The sequence below is a fragment of the Ictidomys tridecemlineatus genome, chromosome 3 (genome assembly GCF_052094955.1).
Source record: "Ictidomys tridecemlineatus isolate mIctTri1 chromosome 3, mIctTri1.hap1, whole genome shotgun sequence".
NCBI lineage: Eukaryota > Metazoa > Chordata > Mammalia > Rodentia > Sciuridae > Ictidomys > Ictidomys tridecemlineatus.
Window position 1 is genome coordinate 43,279,043 of NC_135479.1, and position 21,013 is coordinate 43,300,055.

General features: G+C 37.0%; 2 protein-coding genes across 4 annotated transcripts in view; one reads left to right on the forward strand and one right to left on the reverse strand.

Moving 5' to 3' along the window:
- Positions 1–7,552, reverse strand: part of Ssh2 (slingshot protein phosphatase 2) — a 254,433-nt gene extending 246,881 nt beyond the window's left edge. For 2 of the 3 annotated variants that reach the window (XM_021728139.3, XM_040269241.2), the window contains exon 1: positions 7,241–7,551. In XM_021728139.3, coding sequence (XP_021583814.2) covers positions 7,241–7,303 — 63 coding nt within the window. In that variant the 5' untranslated portion in view covers positions 7,304–7,551. Of the gene's footprint in view, positions 1–7,240 lie in introns of all 3 variants that reach the window. The other variant, XM_078042588.1, reaches the window with a different exon arrangement.
- Positions 7,553–18,381: 10,829 nt separating this feature from the next.
- The window catches only part of Efcab5 (EF-hand calcium binding domain 5), a 130,766-nt gene continuing 128,134 nt past the window's right edge, over positions 18,382–21,013 (forward strand). The window contains exon 1 of the mRNA XM_078041082.1: positions 18,382–18,423. Coding sequence (XP_077897208.1) covers positions 18,382–18,423 — 42 coding nt within the window. The remainder of the gene's footprint in view (positions 18,424–21,013) is intronic.

Sequence of the window (21,013 nt, forward strand, 5' to 3'; positions counted from 1 at the left end):
TCAGAAGGCATAAATACATAACAGAAGTCTTAAAATTGTTTATACTAAGTGGTCCAGTAATTGAATTTCTTGAAATCTTAATAAATGTTCCAAACTGCAGTCAAATATTTATGCCTAGGACTGGGGATATAGCTCAGTTGTTCAAGTGCTTGCCTTGTATGTATAAGGCCCTGGGTTCAGTCCCCAGCACCAATATATATATATTTATTTCAAATTATAGGTTTTTTTTAAATACACAACAATAGTGGAATGCATTACACTAATTATTACCCCTAATACATATATATTTATGCCCAATGATGTTCACTGTAACATAATTTGTAATAGAAAAAAGAACGGGAAAATAGCTAGATTCCCACCAATAACAGAGTGGTTAGAATAAATCATAAAATAACTACTCAATGCAGCCATTTAAATGATAGGGGCAAGTATCTATGATATATACCAATGTTTAATTTCAAAAAAATATGAAATTATATATATAGCAGCATTTCATCTTTATAAAATATAATGAAACTTTTTTAAAATATCTCTTTTCTGTATTCCCAAATTTCCTACAATGGTCTTGTGTTATTCCTTGAGTTTATGCAAGTTTCTTAAGCAATGTTTTAAAAAAACCCAAAAGCATCACTTTGGAGTATTTTACACTTCATGGAAATCAATTTCATGTTTCCTTTAGTTTTATTTTCTCTGGTTAGGGAGAGAAATGTGGCCAATCTGATTATATATAACTCGAAAATATCCTGTCATCAGGAAATAAGATATATGTGCAAATGAATTTACCAACTAATTGAAATATGCCTTTTTTTTTTTTTTTTGAGACACAAACTTACTTGCCTAGATTGCCCAGGCTAGCCTCAAACTCTCTATCCTCCTGCTTCAACTTTTCCAATAGCTGGGAATACAGGCATCCACCATTGGAACCAGGTGAAGCATGTACCCCAAATACCAAAACTGCTGAAACTTAGATGGGCATCTATTTAAAAATATTCTACACTCAATACTGATTGCTTAAATCAAACAATATATAAGCCTTCTTATGATATTCAGAACTACCAGGTCCTAGAGAGACATCTGTCCCCACATTAAGTAGCAAAGAATTACAATTTTTTCCCTTATACCAGCCATGGTTTTTCTTCCTCCCTTGCTGTCAAACCATCAATTATTATTTCCCAACATTATAGGAGCCTGCCTTTTGCAGTACATATAATCTTTCATTCCTAATTTGCTGTTGATCTTATAAGAGTAATGAAACTAAATATCCAAATTTACAAGAATTCTATATAAATTCACAGTTAGTAGGTTCCAAATAAGGGTATTGCCTAAAAATTACTTGTAAAGACTTAGATGATTCTGCTCTAGGCTGTTAATGTCGAAATATAAATGAACTACAAACAGTGTGAGTTCTTGATTGTTATCTCGTCTTGTTCCTTTACTCAATTGGCAGACTAGACTCAGGATCAGAAATTGCATATGCTGTTTGTCTTATCACAACATGGAAAGAGAATGCCCAGGAACCAAAACACTTATTCTAGTGCAGGTTCTTACACAAACAGTTTTATAATATTCAGTATTTTTTAAACTTGGTACCTGTCCATTGTAAGGTTGCTCTAGAATTAAATCACACACACACACACACACACACACACACACACACACCATTCTGTGAAGTATAAGGCACTACTCAAAAGTAAAAGATTATTATAGTATTATATTGTTGATGTGATTTTGGATTAATACAAGAATCAATTTATAAAATTCATACCAGATTGGAGGATTGGGGAAAATGTTAGCCAAAAAGTTGAAGTTTAAGTTATGAGAAATAAGTTCTAGAGATATATTACACAGCATGGTGTCTATAGGTATTAATAATGTTTTGTACACTTGAAAATTACTAAAATAGAATTTAAATGTTTTCATCACCAAAAAAAGATAAATATGTGTGATGGATATGTTCATTAGCTTCACTTAATTATTCTAAAATGTATACATACTTGAGATGTATGGTACATCATACACGCACACACAATTTTTGTCATTAAAAAAATAATTTTTTTTACTGGCAAGGATGTGAAGAAAGGGGAATTCTCATATACGGTTGGTGGGAATGTAAAGTAGTGAAGCCATGATGGAAAACCAGCAAGGAAGTTCTTCAAAAAACTACAACTGGTCTGTCATGTGATCCAGCAATCCCACTACTAGGTGTATATCTAAAGGAAATGAAATCAGTATATTGAAGAAATATCTGCACAAACATTTATTGCAACACTATTCACAACAGCCAAGATATAGAATCCATCTAGGTGTTCGTTAATAAATGAAGGAATAAAGAATATGTTATATATACACAACAGAACATTATTCAGCTAAAAAAAGAATAAAATTCTGTCATTTGCAGCAACAGGATGAAACTGAAGACATTATGTTAAATAAATAAAATAAGTTAAGCACAGAAAGACAAAGATGTCATGTTCTCACTTATATAAAAGAAACTAAAAAGTGGATCTCCTGCAAGTTGAAAGAAGAGTGATTACCAGAATCTGGGAAAGGGGAATTGGGATATGATGGTTAATAGGAATAGGGGTGCAGATGGATATGAGGAATATCTTTTAATATTCTATAACACAATAGGATAATTATGGCTGACAATAATTCATTGTATATTTCAAAATAGCTAGCAGAGAGGATTTTGAATGTTCTCAACACAAAGAAATAATAAATTTCTGAGGTAATATATATGCCAATTATCCTGATTTGATCATTACTCATTGTATATGTGTTCCAAATTATCACACTATACCCATAAATATGCAAAATTATATGTCAATTAAAAATAAAAATATAAAAAATAAAAAATTTGTAAAAGTCAAAAACAAATTACCAAAATAAAATTCATACCAGAAAGAACAGAGGGAGAGGGCTGGGGCTGTAGCTCAGTGGCAGAGTGCTTGCCTCGAATGTGTGAGGTACTGATTAGATTGTCAGCACCACATAAAAAAAAAATTAATAAACAATGATATTTAAAAAAAAGAATAGAGGGAGAGAATTTGTTGGTGGTGTTCTTGGGGACTGAACCCAGGGCTGCTCATACGCTATGCACACACTCTTACTATAAGCTACACACGACCACTACCCCCACCCAGAGAATTCTTAAATTGCTTCTATTAATTAGGAAACATCTACTTTCTAGGAAGAACAATAAATCCCAACAGTTGGCATCTCTGATTCCCCCACCCCTATATTCAATCAGTCCATAACTCTTTGAGTCTTTCCCATAATCACTAGTATCTGTCCTTTTCTTTCCATTATACTACTTCAAAATTCCAGTTCAGGCCTATATTATTGCCCACCTGGGCTACAACAGCCTCTAACTAAACTAATTTCACTCATGAGCTCTCTTCCTAATATCCCTCTGGTTCATAGCTCCTAGATCAATTCTCTTAAAATACAACTGTAATATATGCTCAAAATTTCTAAGGACTCCAACAAGTTCAAACACCTAAGCTTCCCAGCCTTAGCTCTTCACCTTTATCTCTTACTATTTTTCCAAAGAAATCCTTCCTGAAATTGATCTGTTTAATTCCTTTAGATACGCTTTGTACTATTCTGTCTCTAAAAGTCTTGAGATATATCTGTGATACTCTTTTCCCAGCTTCTATCTTGGCCTATAGAAATCCTATAAAATAGGTCTTGAAGACCTATCCTTCAAGAACCAGTTTGAGAGCCACTTTACTATGATATAATCCCTGATCACTGAAGAGGAAAAGATGGAAGATTCTAAAGTTACAACTTAGGTTTGAATTACAACTTCAATCATTGACTGAATAATTCGAGGCACATCCCTTATTATCTTGTTGTCTCAGTTTCTTCATCTATAAGATGGGGATAAGAGCAACTTTCCTTAGGCATATTGTGAGGAGTAAATGAGTTAATTCACATACATAAAGCACTTAGCACGATGTCTGACATAGATGAGAACCCGAGAAATGTTAAATATCATTACACTTATTACTACTGACTTCAGTGAACTTATCTTAATCTGAATTCAGATGATACTTTTGAGAAGTATGAACTGGTTCTTCATGCATATTTGATATCATGCTCCTCACTTTCCTTTTCTACACCTTGTTCTTTCTTTCTTGACTTTTAAGATCCTGATGGACAGGTAAATGTTACATCCTTTTTTAATTTTTAAAAAAAGTTGTAGATGGACAGAATGCCTTTATTTTATTTGTTTATTTTTATGTGGTGCTAAAGATCAAACTCAGTGCCTCATGCATGCTAGGCAAGCGCTCTGCCCCTGAGCTATAGCCCCAGTCCTAAACGTTATATCTTAATAGTATAATGGTCATTCTCACCTAGTAGGTGATCAATAGTATGTTTAGTGCCTAGTGAAAGAATACTGACAAGATGACAATATTAAAATGCCCCATAATCTACAGTAAAAAAAAAATCAAAGAATGCTTAAAGTAATTAATTTAAAAAATTAAATTTCCAGCCTTACAAATTTAAATCTCCTATTATGCTTCTCTGGATTTCTTTTGCACTCTCTCTCCTTTAAGACAACCCAACCTATTCATGCAACAGCAGATACAACAGCAAAATATATACAGGTTAGAGAGCAGTTAAATACTGGAGCACAAGCACCACGAGACAACTCAGCTGAACATAGCTCTGGATGAAGTCAAATAGGAAGACAATTTAAAAAGAAAGATAACTGGCTTATCAGTCATGCTAACAATGCTGATTGTTACTCATCCACACCAGTGCCAGGATTCCTTTGCACATTGAATAAACAACTGAAAAACCAGGCTACTAGATATAGAAGTATCCGTCATTTAGTTTTAACAACTGAGTTTACCACATGATCAATATAATTACCTGTGTCAAAAGTGACTATTAGCATACCTCAAGATTCTAAAGTAACCCAGTTTGACTAATAAAGTCATATCAAGTAGATATGCCCTTATTTCATATTCATCATTCACCTCAAGAAAACTGATATTATCTGATAATAACAATGAATATATTAGTACGGCAGAAACTGTTTTCAACAATACCCCCCCCAAATAAAGTTACTATAATATTTGTGAGTTTACTTATAAGCATCTATTAACCCTCAATTACTTCCCTTGCCAAAAATTAGGTTTGGTAACCGCAAACTAAATAAAGAGTTTACGAATAGCTGAACATAGTGGATTGGGCCTGTAATGCCAACGAAACTCAAGAGCCTGAGACAAGAGGATTGCAAGTTCAAGGCCAGCCTCAGCAACTTAGTGAGGACCTCAACAATTTAGGGAGACCCTGTCTCAAAATAAAAAGGCCTGGGTATATGACTCACTGGTTAAGCACCTGGTACAAAAAAAAAAAAAAAAAAGTTTACTAGTTGAGTGAATTAAGATGGTCTGATGGTATGTGAATGAATTTCCAAAATGTACACTTAGGTACTACACATAAAAATAAGTTACACCAGGGATGGGTTTGTAGCTTAGGGGTAGAGCACTTGCCTAGCACATGTGAGGCACTGGGTTCAATCCTCAGCATCACATAAAAATAAATAAAAATAAATAAATAAAATAAAGGTATTGTGTCCATCTACAACTAAAAAATATTTTTAAAAATAAAATTAAAAAAAATTTCACCAAATTTTTATCTTTATGTTATCTGTCTTTAGAGGACCCTAAAATGTTTTACCAGCTGGGAAATACAATTATTCCCAAATCACATAATCTTAAAGGCTTGGAAGAGACTTAAAAGCCTCCCACTGCAGAAATTTGCCAAGCAAAAGGTCCTCTTGCCTTTGCTTGACTACTTCCAGAAATGAGCGCTCACTATTTTGCAAGGCAGTATTTGAAATTGTTGCAAAAATTGTTTCTTATAATCATTGAAAATATGCCTCCCTGAACTTCTACCCAAGGATCCTAATTCTAGTCTCTGGAGCAACACAAGATAAGTTAACCTTTGAAATACAATAACTTTGGGAATTAAGACAGAATTGTCAATTTAATCCTACAAAATGCAGACGAAAACTCAGAAAACAAGAAACCACCACTATACACAACAAAATTTTGAAATTCAGGAAACTATATTGAAATCACAAACCAACATATTTTCAAGCTATCAAACCTCACACATTAACCCAATTTTTTTTTTACACATTGTTTACTGAGTACCTCTTTGCAACTTGATACTACTAAATCCACCATTACAATTCTATAGGAAGTTCAAGATAGTTTTCCTGTTCATATTTTCATTCAGTCTATTTCTCCCTAAAGCATGTAGATGTTGGTTTGTTTAAAGTCTATTTTGCCCACCAGTGCAATATTTATTTTTTAATAAATATTTTCAAAAAATTAAGCCTAAGAGTATAGTTGTAAAGGAGTGGGGGTGGAGCAAGGAGCGAAGGCAAAGACGGGCCCAGCACGAAAAGGCTGGTTACTGAGTATCTTCCTTCTGGAAGAATGCTTTATTGGCATAGGCATCTTAAGTAATAAGCCTCTCAAACACGACCAAGAACAAGAACGATCATCAGCAATGAGTGTAAGGCATAAATGTCTGTAAGATGGAAATGAATTGGCACTGGCCATCAAGCAGCGTCAGATGCTTCAAGACCTCACTGAAGAAAGGTAAGAAGTCCAAGCAGAGGAAAGCACTGCCACCTTTTAGCTGAAGGAAAAAAACCAACGAGTAACTATGGTTCAGCAGTCCAATGAAGCCTGAATAGTACAGAGTACAAGAAAAAAGGCAAGTGACTAGAGGGAATGCACACATCCCAGAGAGTCCCAAAAAGGGTGTGCAGTGTGCAAATACTGAACGGGTCCCTGAAATGGTATGGGTAAGAGCATATGGATGTGGGTAAGGGGCAACGCAGGAGTTCCCCAGGTCCCCTCCCTGCATCAGAGCAACAGAGGTAAAGAAGGGGGGAGGGTGAAAAGCAAGAATGACTCATTCCCGAAAGGAAGTGCTCAAGCTATAGGAAGGCATGCCAAGGGGGATTTCAGGGAGAGGACTGTGAGGGGCAGGGCGCTCAGGTTGATGCGGGCAAAAAAAAAAAAAAATCAATGTCTTGTAGTTCCAGCTGCTCGTCTTTAAGACGATGGCGTGGGGGGTTCGCGGCAGCGGAGTGCCAAGGCCTGGGAAGAGGCGCGGCGCGTGCGCAGTGGCGTTCGGCGGGACCCGCTGAGGCAAAGCGGAGCCGCAGTGACAGAAGCAAGCGGAGTGACCGCCGGGAGGGACTCACCGAGGCGCAAGGGCTGGAGGTGGTGCTGGGGGTAGGCGACCGCTGGACCGTGACCAAAGCCATCTAGGCGCTGCTGGGTTGTTCCGGACAGGGCATTCTTGTCCTGAGTGTGGGGGGCGGGAAGGTGACGGAGCCGGGGTGAGGGAAAGGGGTGCGGGGTAGGAGTGAGGAGAACGGAGAGGAAGAGGAGGCCGCGGGAACGGCTGCACGCTCCGTACCCACCACCGTACTCTCGCAGACTGACGCGCCGAACGGGCGGCTGGCGGGCGGGCGGGCGGTTCGGCAGCTGCGGGGCACAATGAGCACTCCCAGTGCGCAGGCGCCACCTGTCAGCAACCGCCTCTCCCCTCGGCGCGCGCCGCCGCCTTGTCGTAACCCTTGAGTTGCCGGAAGCAGGCCGGGTGCGTGCGCCCCGGGCCGCCGCCCCCTCGCGGGTTTCCTTCGTAGCCGCCCGGACCGCGCGGGGTGCTGCAGAGTGAAGGGGGAGTGGGGTGCAATAGGGTGGGGTAGGCGGAAGCGGCCGACGGAAACCAGCCCATTGAGGGGTCTCCGGGCGGGGGCTGCCGGAGTCCTCACTCCTAAGAGACGACCATTTTATGAGGTGGGGCGCACAGCCTAACCAACCTGCGAGAAAAGAAACCGAGGCGAAAATCCAGAGGCCAAGCGCGTTTTCCGGTGGGAAAGGACTCCGCGGGATTTTAGATGCTTTCACTGGGTGTGGATGAGGCTGGGCGAGCCCATGAGACCAGTTTACCCCCTTTCACCTGGATTTTGGGGGACGGGGGAATCTGAGCTTTCTCACCCTTCTGTCCATTTTTTTTTTTTTAATGAGACTTTTTGTAAGATTTTCTTTTGTAAACCCAGGAAAACTTCATGGTACCCTCATGCTTCTTCGATTTTCTATTAAGTCATTCATTATTCCTAAGGTGGAAGAAGCTGTGAGTGAGCCTGGAGGCCGAGAAAGCTGGGCTCACAGAGTTGTAAAGGTCCAACCTGCTATTTACTTCCCATTTACATCCTGCTGTGAAGAAATTCTGCCAATTAAACAGGATTTGCTCGTTGAACTTTCATCTTCGACTCAGTATTTCATTGTTTTATGGTCAAATGAGTGACAATGTCGAATAAAAAAATCTCAAAGGAATAATTGTAAACATTTTTTCCAGGTTTTATTGATACATTATAATTATACGTAACGCTAGAATTTGTTGTTACATATTTGTACATGCATTAAAGGAACAGTTTTCTAAAAGATAAACCGTTGACGGAACCTAAGCAAAGAATGTAATGGAAAATCAAGATTAAAAAGAAATCACACAAGGCAAATACCACTGGTTATTTACACTGAGAAACAGAGTTGACAAAGCTTTTTCTCCATTTGAGTGGATGAGCTGGTAAACACCCCCATACATATCAAAGCTGTTGAAAACACACACACTCAGGAGTTTGCAGCTATTAAAGCCCACCTCCTCCTGTTTGTCCCTCAAACACTCTTGGATCTCTGCTCCTTTTAAACTCACAGGGCTGTCATGAGCTCTTTCTGGTTGCTGTACAGTTAAGTGCCACAAGAGCCCTCTGTGCTGAGCCTTTGTTCTCTCCCTGGGGCCCTGTGGTTGAAATAATTAGCAGGGAGGTTCCATCACGAATCAGACACTGAGGGTCCCTGTACTGCACAGTCCTATATGGGCTGTATTGCAGGGAAGCCAGCTGGTAGGCTTTTGCCCCCTGGTGGTGATCAAGAGTGCCTGCGAGACAAAATTAAACAAAGATGTATGGTTCACAGATTAAACAATCTGTTTTTCCTGGAGCGAGGTAGTAAACAGGAAAAGAAAAGGCAAGGTTCAGAAGTAAGAACTTTGAACTACTGCTTTTGAGACCAAACAGGAAGCTATTGTACAGAGCCAAGAAATATAGTTGAAAGCTAAATGATCTCATATAAATGAGATATGTGGTTATAAACTAAAGTATTATTCTAGAAAAAGGATTACTCAAAGCAATAGGTCTTAGTAATGTATCTTGATTCTTTTACTGATTTAGGAATGACAATACTGATTATCTACTTATGTGTACTAACACTTTCTTAAGAAATTCAACTGGGGCTGGGGTTGTGGCTCAGCTGTGGAGCGCTTGCCTAGCATGTGTGAGGCCCTGAGTTTGATCCTCAGAACCACATTAAAATAAATAAAGGTATTGTGTCCAACTACAACTAAAAATTTTTTTTAAAAAATTCAACTGGGACTGGGTGTGGTGGTACATACCTGGAATCCCAGCAATTCAGAAGGCTGAGGCAGGAAAATCACCAGTTCAAGGCCACTCTGGGTAATTTAGTGAGATTCTGTGTGGAAATAAAAGATAAAAAGGGCTGGGAATGTCCTCGATGATTTAGTGCCCTGGGTTCAATCTCCAGTACTGAAAAAAAAAAAAAAAAGAAAAGAAAAGAAAAGAAAGAAAGAAAGAAATTCATCTGGGACTGGGGATTCAGCTCAATGGTGAAGCACTTGCCTAGCAAGGCCTGAATTTGATCCTCAACACAGGTTAGGGGTGAGAGTAAGTTGTGATGAATCCATCTGGAAGGTGAGAAGCTTCATTCCATTAATCTTAGAGTTAGAAAGAGCACTACCATAGAAGTCAGGAGACCTAATTTCCAGTTCTAGCTTTGTATATCCTTAGGTAAATTACTTGAACTTTTTGAGTTTTAACTTCTTCATCTCCAAGATGGAACCATAACTCATAAGATTCTTATGATCAAGTAAGATAACGTATAGTAAAGTATAAACTGCAAAGCCCTACATGCAATTAACTTTCTGTTTCCTATAGTTTGTTCCAAGTTCAGTCAGCTTTTGTTGAATGTACCCTATGTGCAGAAAATAGCTTCAAGCAAAAAAGGAATAAAAAGAACAAAAAGACATGATTCATACCTTTTTTAACAGATTAGTGGTCAAGACATGTCTCATCTGTAGATAACTATAGAACATTTTTGTTCAACATATCTAAGACGATGAGATTCCCGTCAAAATTAGATTATAAGATACCCAAATTCACATTAAGTTTGTATCAGGAAGTTAGCTTAATAATTTGCAAGGGATATATCTCTTCCTAGTATATTACCATCAAAGGAAACTAAGATTTAAAAATTATTGGTGCATGTTTATTAATTTATTATTAAGAAATATAAGTGTGTGTTATATACTAGATATTGCTTTAAGATAAAAATAAATGTTTATCTACCTGTCAGAGTCTGATAACCTGTGAGCAGGAAAAAACAAGTAAAAAATAATTGCAGTATAATTTACTGGCTTCAGTCACTCTGCTAGTCACCCCCGGAGAAATATATACATATATAGGAGAAGTCTAAATGTGTACAAACTTCTATAGAAACACAGAGGAGACAGTCTGGGCAAATGTACTTTTTATGATATTGGCTTTCGGATTTTGGCTATAGATTCCAATATAGCCACTTTCTGAACTATGCTATATCACATCTGAACATTTGAAATCTATTCTCGCTGTGCCATTTATACTTACTTTTCCCTGGGCTTCACCCTGATTCTTGCTTGGTATTCTGGTGATCTAAGAGGTGGTAGCTACTATTAAAGATCCTAGGATCCTCTTACTATGCTAGTTAAATTTAAGAGAGACCAAAACAGAATTCCCCAAAGATGGAGCCAAAAAAACCAAAGTCCTTTTCTATCTATAGCAACTTTACTCTTTATACCCATAGTACTGGAGGGCTTGTTGTATCTCTGGAGTCCATTTAACCCTTGTATCATTACTTCTTTGAGGATTACTTGAAAAGCCTCAGATCATCTGATTCTTAAGCTTTGAGAATCTAATGAAAACTATTGACCTTTTTTCCAGAAAAATGTTCTTGCATATTTCATAAACTCACAAAATACATTGAGGAAGCTCAGGGTAAGAATCCATTTGCAGGTTAAAACAATAGTTGTCAACCTTTTATTCATATCATGACATCCACAGAAATTATATTTGTACAGCACACTGGGATAAATTAAAGGGGATTTGGAGACAACTATATGGGGCTTGGTAAAAAAGAAAATGTTTTCTTTATGTCATATACTTTAAAAAACATTTTTTGGTAGGTGTTTATAGACAGCATGCCTTCATTTTGTTTATTTTTATGTGGCGAAGGATTGAACCCAATGCCTCACACATGCTAGACAAGCACACTGCCACTGAGCTACAGCCCCAGCCCTATATCATATATATATATATATATATATTTTTTTTTTTTTGGTGTGTGTTTGGGATACTGGCGATTGAACTCAGGGGCACTCAACCGCTGAGCCACATTCCAGCCCTATTTTGTATTTTATTTAGAGACAGCTTTTGCTGAGACAGGCTTTGAACTCATGATTCTCTTTCCTCAGCCTCCTGAGCTGCTGGGATTACAGGCATGCACCACCACACCTGACTTATATCATACATTTTTTTATAAATCATTTTTTTAAATGTATTTTTTAGTTGTAGTTGGACAGAATATCTTTATTTTATTTTTATTGGTGCTGAGGATTGAACCCAGGGCCCCACACATGCTAGGCAAGCACTCTACCGCTGAGCCACAATCTCAGCCCCAATCATATACTTTTAATGAGAAAATAAAATTAGTGTATTAAGGATATTAAATATTGAATTTGTATAAGCTATAAATTAAATCTTCTAAAAATTTTGATGAAAAACCTGAAATTTCTTCTGTTAATTCAACACTTTTATTTAGGGTTTTATGACTAAAATCACTGTGTACAGTTCCTGAACAAGTCTCTTCAAGTTCTTGGTAATCATTGTTGATGAAAACAGTTTATACATGTAGCTGATAAAAAAAAATTAAACAGTTTTTGCCACAATTCTATATTTGCAAGTAAAATTTTCCCATCGGCAAACATAATCTCTTATAATGTGACTGGATTTAGAATCCACTCAAACTCTATATATCAAGTATACATTGTAAAATAGTGAAAAATCTCTCTAATTTGCAGAATATAACCTTGTTACTAGAGCAATAATTCTGCAGCTAACTTGGACATACCTAAAAGGGGACATGAGACATATACAGGGAAAATTCAATATATATGAAGAGAAATAGGGAGTTGAATCCATCTATGAGTATTTGTCAGGTGGCCCCTGAGGCTTCCCACTTTCTTGGCCACAACTGAGGCTAAGTCCTGCTCCTTGGTTAACTGGAACTTGTACTCCTCCAGTACCTCTAAAGCTCAGTGTTTATGATGAGCATCAATATGCACAGCAACTCACTTATTTTTCTTTAATATTGTTGTCAATGGACCTTTATTTTATTTATTTATATGTGGTGTTGAGAATCGAACCCAGTGCCTCACACATGCTAGGCAAGCACTCTACCACTGAGCCACAGTCCCATAGATCTATTGTGCTTGCGACCAGTAGAACCCTAGGCCATACTAGAGCAGGCATCTCACCTGAGGGTGCTCTCTGGGAAGATCATATTGCTTCTGGCCAAGAGTGACTTACTTAGAAGTACTAAGCACTCCAGTTTTTCCAAGCTACTCCTAGTATGGATAACTATCTTGCAGTATATATGTAACTCATTCATCACAAGCAGAATGAAGTATGACTACAGTTTACATAGCTAAGTTTATTCAAAGAGGGTGGGGGATATAAGGGAGAAAGCAGTGGGAGAAGAAGAAGAAAAATAATAAAAATCATGGTCCTATCCTTGAAAATCTAATCCCTTACATTTGAAATGACTTGAGCTTTGTTATGAGTATAAATCAGTCTATCACAGATATATAAGATCCAAAAGTAACTGGATTGTGATTATCAAGTGTTGCCTCTACCTTTCTGTAATGTTTCTTAAATTTTAATAATCTTACCTACTCCATATAACTGTCAGTGTTCAGACAGAAGATAGAAAATACACCAGTGGGCTGGGGATGTAGCTCAGTGGTACAGTGCTTACCTAACATATGCAAAGACCCTGGGTATTGATGCCCAGCCTCACCAAAAAAAAAAAAAAAAAAAAAAAAAAAAAAAGAAAGAAAGGAAAAAGAAAGAGAGAAAAAACCCAAAAGATAAAGTTATTTTCAAGGAGAATTTAACAAACATTTATTATCTAGTTATAAAGTTCTTAAGCAACTAAAAGGTAAAACAAAACAAGCAACAACAACAACAACAAAAAAAAACCCGTATCACAGAGGTAACAATTGCTACTATTTTTTGGGATGTGGGAAAAAGGCACTCAGGTCTCTAGGAAGAAGGCACTCCTCAGCTGGTATTGGTGCTTTTGAGCTTGGAGGAGGGGCTTCATGAATCCAGAGTCTAGAACCCAGTCTTCTGTGACAAGAGCACTTGGCTGACTGATGTTGGTGTCTTTGAGTCAATTGAAACTAAAGAACGATAGAAAAACTACAAGCTGGATTCAGGCATTGCTACAGAAAGAAATGCTTCTATCAAAATGCAGAAACATTACTATGGTGAAGCATGTAGGAACTATAAGTCTACAAGAAGCAATCAGGAGGTAGAGAAGAACGCAGCTGGCAAAGCAAAAAAAAAAAGAAAAACAAAAAACATGGTTTTCAGAGTCTCAGCTCCAGCATCAAAGAAGAATAAAAATGAGTGGTTTTGGAGCTGAAACAATAATTCAATAACTGATACTTGACTGAAAAGGAAATTGATACCAGAAATGGAATTTATCTCCCACTCTCTTGTTTGCATATAACTCATGAAGACAATTAAAGATCTTACGACTTCCTGCTCCTCAGATACAATTAGCATTCTGTCATCAATGTATCACTGGATCAAAGTGATGCTGCTTAAAAGGTCAAGATGTTCAGTATCTTTGTGGACTATATTTATAGCAGAGAGCAAGAGAACTAATGTGGCTGTGAGGCAAGACTGTTAGGGTTACAGCCATAGCAACTGATTGTTCCTCAAAGACACTTGTCCTTCCCTTCAGTTTGGGTGCCCTGGCATACATGAGGCCCAGGTTCAATCCCCAGAGAAAGAAGTAAAGAAAGAGAGACACAGGCAGACAGACAGAGGATACAGGCACTCCCACTTGCAAACGTATTTCTCAGTGCCTTAGTAAATCTGAGTCTTCTTAAAGAAGATATGCAGGTCATATGTGATAATTTCATTCTAACATGTTTATCTCCCCAAGATATTGGATTTTTCTCTACATTATGCCAGGGAAGTTCTGGTGTTTCAATTTCATGCAACAGGTAACTGTAGAATCCAAGTTTCAATGAACCTATCAAGTAAATGGTTAGCAACACTTCTAGCCGTATAGGCTAACACATTAAATCCATTATCTATTATAATTGCTGATAAATATACCCATATCAATAAATTCTGCCCGATCCAGCATTCTGTCCTTATTGCTTTAACTTCCTTATAATATACTCCCACACATATTCTCTGGGTTTCTGCCAATATATAAACAAATAGGGAAATTATTTTGATAAAGGCTATTTCTTCCTGGTGAGGCTTTGCATTTATTCACTGGAGCATTTTAAGGTCTGACTTTTAGTTTTGATTTTCTAGCAGTAGGAGATGGTTGGGGTATGTCTTGAGGAAAATGGGCTTCTCCTTGCAAGGCAACTTCCCTGGCAGAGATTATTACAGTGTTTTCAATGAAAAGAAAGCTAGTCTCCTTAAATACCAGAGGACAGACTTTTTATTGTCTAGAGGGGCTCACAGTGACTAAGGAGTTCATGATTGTATCTCCTAGATCAGCTATGGATGTCTCTATTCCAAAATTCAGTATTTTCCTTTTCCTCAGTCAGTGTCCCTATTTCACATGAATAAAAAGGGCTCTCAATTCAATTAACAATACAGTTGTACAGCACACATAGTTAAGTTTTGTATTAAATTTTACTACTACTAGCATTATTGTTATTATTTTACCAATATTTGTTTTGTAGCCATAAGGGAAAAAAAGATTATTTTATGACTGCCATGGAAGCTCTCTGTTAATATTCTGTTTTCTGAAATTGATTTTGATATTAATATAGTCACTCCAGCTTTCCTTTAAGTGTTCATGATATATATATTTTTTTTCTTTTTTCTTTATAATTAAAGTATATTTTTTTGAAATTTTTTAAGTTGGAGATGCACACGATATCTTTATTTTATTTATTTATTTTTATGTGGTGCTGAGGATGGAACCCAGTGCCTCACACATGCTAAGCAGGTGCTCTACCACTGAACCACAACTCCAGCCCTAAAATACATTTTTATACAAAAATTATTATTGTATTTCTCTCTCTCTCTCTCTCTCTCTCTCTCTCTCTCTCTCTCTCTCTCTCTCGAGATAAGTTCTCACTGTGTTATTCAGTCCGGCCTTAAAGAAGTGGGTTCAAGAGATCTTCTTGCCTCAGTTTCACTTTCCTGAATATCTGGGGTTACAGGCTTATGTCACTGAGCTGGATCTTTTATTGTTGTTGTTGTTGTTTAATATTTATTCATAATACCTTTATTTCACTCATTTATTTTTTACATGGTGCTGAGGATGGAACCCAGGGGTCCTGGGCGTGCGAGATGAGTGCTCTACTGCTGGGCCACAATCCCAGCCCCTGAGCTGGATCTTTTTAAAAATCTAATCTCTGATTTATAATTGAAAAGTTTAGACCAGTGGCATTTAATGTAATTTTTGATATGCATGAATTTGTTCTTGATAATCTTTTTTTCTTTCCCTGCCTTCTTATGGATTGTTTTTTATTTCTTTGTTTCTACTAAAATATAGTAAACAAAAACTTAAAATGATAAATTATAAAATTAATATAATGATAAAATTCCTTGTATCATTATGATATAATAATGATATAAGCAAAAACATACTATATTTTAGTAGATGCTTTGAGATTTAATTTATTTTTTAGTTGTAGTTGCACACAATACCTTTTTTTATTTATTTTTATGTGGTGCTGAGGATCAAACTCAGGGCCTCGCACATACTAGGCGAGCGCTCAACTGCTGAGCCACAACCCCAGCCCTACAATGTAAATCTTTAACTTACCTTAGTATACTTAATGTATTATATTACTTAACAATATACTTACAACATTATGCCTAATTCCCATTATTTATGCTACAATTACCAAATAATAACATATGTCTGCATATATTATATCTTCCACAATGTATGCATACTATTTTTTGCTTTAGGCAACCAGTTATCTTTTGATAAGATTAAAAACATATTTCCCATATTTGTATCATTTTCAGCACTCTTCATTTCTTTATGTAAATCTACATTTCCACCTGTTAATCAAATATTGTCTTAAAAAAATTCCTTCAACTTTACTTGTGCAATTTTGCTGGTAATACATCCTCTCTTTTGTTCTTTTGCAAAAAAAAAAAAAAAAACCTTTGTCTTACTTTTTTTTTTTTACTTTTATTCATGAAAGATTTTTACTAGGTATAGAATTTTCTTCTTTTCCCCCCCAATATTTTAGCAAAGTCATTATTGTTTTCTGGCCTGTGTAGTTTTTGATGGGAAATTATTTGGCCTTACTATCTTTGTTCTTCTGTGTGTAATGTTTCTTACTTCTCTGGCTATTTTCAATATTTTATCTTTGGATTTTTGCAGTTTTTTTTGTATATATGCCTTGGTGTGCTTTTTTTGTATTTATCCTGCTTGGAATTTTCAAAGCTTTTTGAAGCTGATTTGTTATCTTTCATAAATTTGGAAAGTTATCAGTAATTTTATTTTCAAACTTCTTTCATCTCACTCTCTTTTCTCTTCTGGGATTCTAATTACATGTAAGTTAAACTATTTAAGATTGCCCCATAGCTCTTAAGTGCTGTTATTCTTTCCCCCACTTTGATTTCAGGAATGGATAATTTCAATTGACCTAATTTCAAAGCCACTGATTGATTCTTCTGCTGGGTCCAGTTTACTAATAAACCTATCAAAGGAATTCCTCACCGCTATAATCATGATTTTTATATCCAGAATTTCTATTTGGCTTTTCTTTATGGTTTCTATCTCTGTGCTGAAAACACATAACTATGGATGTTTATTTCCACTAAGTTCTTTATTTGTAATTATTTTAATAGCTATTGCAATATTTAAATATTTATATTAACAGGATTAAAAGTTATATTGTTATATATTATAATTGCAATTATATGTATTATAAAAATAATATCAGGCATGTTGGTGCATGACTGTAATCTCAGCAGCTCAGGAAGCTGAGGCAGGAGGATTGCAAGTTCAAAGCCAGCCTCAGCAATTTAGTGAGGCTCTCAGCAACTTATCGAGACCCTGTCTCAAAATACAAAGAAATAGAAAGGGATGGGGATATGGCTCAGTGGTAAAGCACTTCTGAGTTCACTCCCCAGTACCAAAAAAAAAAAATGTGCGTGTGTGTGTGTGTCTGTGTGTGTGTGTATACATATATATTCATATATAAAAATATAGATCTTAGTTATACATTTTAATCAATTATCAATATAATTATTAATCATTGTTATTTTAAAGTCTCTATTGAATAGTTCTAACATTTCTCTAGTTCTACACAGTGCCTTTATCTTCTGACAATGGGTCATTTTTTCTCTTGCTGTTTAATGAGTCTCATAATGTGTTAAAATGCTGGACATTATATGTAAACAAGTAGTAGAACTGAGGTAAATAGAATTTATTTTGAGAAATAGGTACATCTCTTCTTTCAGGCCACTAGTAAGTGGAGTTGTGTTAATCTGACAGTAATTGAGTTTGGTTTTTGTTGTTGCTGTAGTTACCTTAGATGCACCATAGACTTCAAACCAAAGTGTTTTTCCTATTCTCACATGTAACCCAGAACACCTTTATGAACAGATGAGTGGGGGTTTTATTTCTTTGTTTCTACATACCAAATAATTTTCCAGCAGCCACCAACTGGGTATCCTATAATTCAGTTTGGTTCTGGCATTATCTACATACAGATCCCACAGGTTGAAGGGCTCAGTCCCACAAGATACTACCAAGTAGCATCATCCTGCAAATTCAGCTGACACTCAAGTGTTCAAGAATCTCAAGGAAGTTAAATAAAACACAGTTCTTCTATTAGAATGAGTAATCAGAATGATTTTTGATTTTTCTCTTATACTGGGAAACCTCTTCTTCAAGGACAATTGACTATCATATATGATTAACAGTCCTGCATACTAAGATGCCAAATGCTGCAATTCGACAAGTTACAAATCTGAAGAAAGTAAGTATGGAGGGTTCTTAACTAGATCTATAGAAGCTCTGTCTCATAGCCAACAACCTAAATGAATGACTCTGGGTTCTCATAAGAAAGAGTGTGAAGCATACAGAGTATTATCTACTTGGAGTAATGAAAATGCAAGGTAATGTGTTCTGAATGGACAGTTCCCCCATCATATTCCAGCGGACTTAATTCTATATAATTTTCTTCCAATACATCATAATACATTTCAGTGACCTTCTGACTCCTGCTGGAAACTACATCAGGCAATCCTTCAGGTATCTTGAATGTCTAAACACAAACTCATTGAATCATTCTTTAAACCCATTTCTCTCTCTTTTCCTTATTTCATTCAATGGCATCACACCTAGCCAGCTTTTTGAATAAGAAAGAAAAGAAACACTCAGTAAGTTCCTAATTGCTCCTTCTCTTTCAGTCCTTAGATTTAATTACGCCCCCCAATCCTATTGATTATATATGTTTTAGGAAAGGATCCTGACCTAAGGATTTGAACACAAGTTCATTTGGAAGATGGTTTCAAGAAACAATGGTAAAGGGAGTAGGAAAGTAATACAGAGATGTGAAGGAAGCCCAACATTCTTTATAGGGCAGGTTACACTGTGGGCAGCTGAGGCTTAATCACTGAGAAACTCTGGAAAACAGTATAAAATCTACCTCAGAAATCTCCCACCCATGGGTCAACTTCCTATCCATCATTGGCTAAGGGCTTTTCTCATAGGTATTAGCTTCCAAGCACTTCTGGTCTGTCCACGTGGATTTAGAGAAAATCCTGAAGCAGGATTGCAGGAGCTTGCAGTCTATCTGCATGTACTGAAAAGGTAAACCTGAGGGGATATGGTTGGGTTATACTGACAATGTCCAGCAAACTCTATACTACAGCAAGGGCTGGATTTACCTTGAATGCAACATTTAAGATGCAAAATTTATCTTCTCACTTTCCTCAGTCTTTCACATTTCCAACCCATCTTCTATGTTGCTGGGGGAGTTTACTTTTTTTTTTTTTTTTTTTTTTTAATGCCAGGGATGGAACTCAGAGACACATCCCCAGCCCTGTTTTGTATTTTATTTAGAGACAGGGTCTCACTGAGTTGCTAAGTGCCTCATTGCTGAGGCTGGCTTGAACTAACAATCCTCCTGTCTCAGCCTCCCGAGCCACAAGGATTACCAGCGTGTGCCATCGTGCCTGGCAGGAATTAACTTTTTTTAAACACCAATATTTGGTAACGTTTGTCCTCCACTTAAGAGCACAGAAAAAAGTACAAAAGCTAGTTGTTAGGTGCAGGGCAGGCTGAACTAAGTTATCTGCAGGATAACCCACGCCCTCAAACCCTCCTCAGTCTGGTCCTTTATCACCTGTTTGCATCAAGTCTGAACACTCAACCCCACTCAAGGCTGAACACCCAACCCTCACGGGTATGGTGCAACAAAAACCCACATCTGACTCCTGCCCCATCTGCCTGAAGGCAGAAGATGACATCCTTAGCAACTACTGTATGATCCAATCACTGTACACCAACAAGGCAGCTTGCAGACCCAAAGACCCCATTAGATTTTGGCTATTAAAAACTCCTTCCTGCCAGGCCCCTCTCTCTTGCTCTTGCTTTTGCTCTTTCTTTCTTCTCTCACTTTTGCCCTCTCTCTCCCTCTCACTCTCTCCTCTCCTCTCTCTCTCTCTTTGCTCTCCCCGCCTTCTACCCCCCCTTTTCTCCTCTTTTGCATTGCTGCAATAAAGAGCTGTTGGTCGCTTCAAGTGTTATGGTCACTTTCCTTTCACTAGTAATTCTTTACATATTGACTATAATCACCTATTTAGCCTCATCTTCTGCCACTGTTTTTACATAACTATGCTCTGTTACATGAATACTTTTTAAACTTTCATACCCTTGAGTGTATTGTTTCTTCTGTTTTAAATAGCCTTTCCCCTTTCCTTACACAAAATTCTTATTAGTCCTTTAAAATTCAGCTTGGAAATCTACTACATGAAAACTTACCAGACTGCCCTGAGAAAAATGATTGTTTATTCCTTTTGTTTCTTAACATTTTGTATGTACCTCTATTCTTGTACTTCGAAGGTTCATTGAATTGTTTTCCATCATTAAACTTAGAACTCTTCAAAGGCAGGTTTTAATTATCCTTTTTTAACCCCAACATCTGCTTGTAAATAGAAGGCATTCAATGAAGGTTATTTAGTTGAATATATCTAGACATGTACAAACAAAACAGAAGAAATGGAAGCCAGGTGTGGTGGTACATGGCTATAATCCCAGCAACTCAAGGCTGACAGGAGAATTGTAAGTTCAAGGCCAGCCTGGGCAATTTAGTGAGAGCCTATCTCCAAAACAAACAAGAAGGACGGGGGATGTAGCTCAGGGGTAGTGTACTTCTGAGTTCAATCTCCAGGAACAAAAAAAAAAAAAAAAAAAAAAAGAGGAAGGAAGCTTATTAGCAAATCCAAGAGGTAGACACCATAAGCAAAGAATGTATAGTTGAAACATACCACAAAAATCTATGTTAATTATTTATGAACTACTTAAAATTGACTTTGAGGCAGCTGTTTTGTGTTGGAACCTTT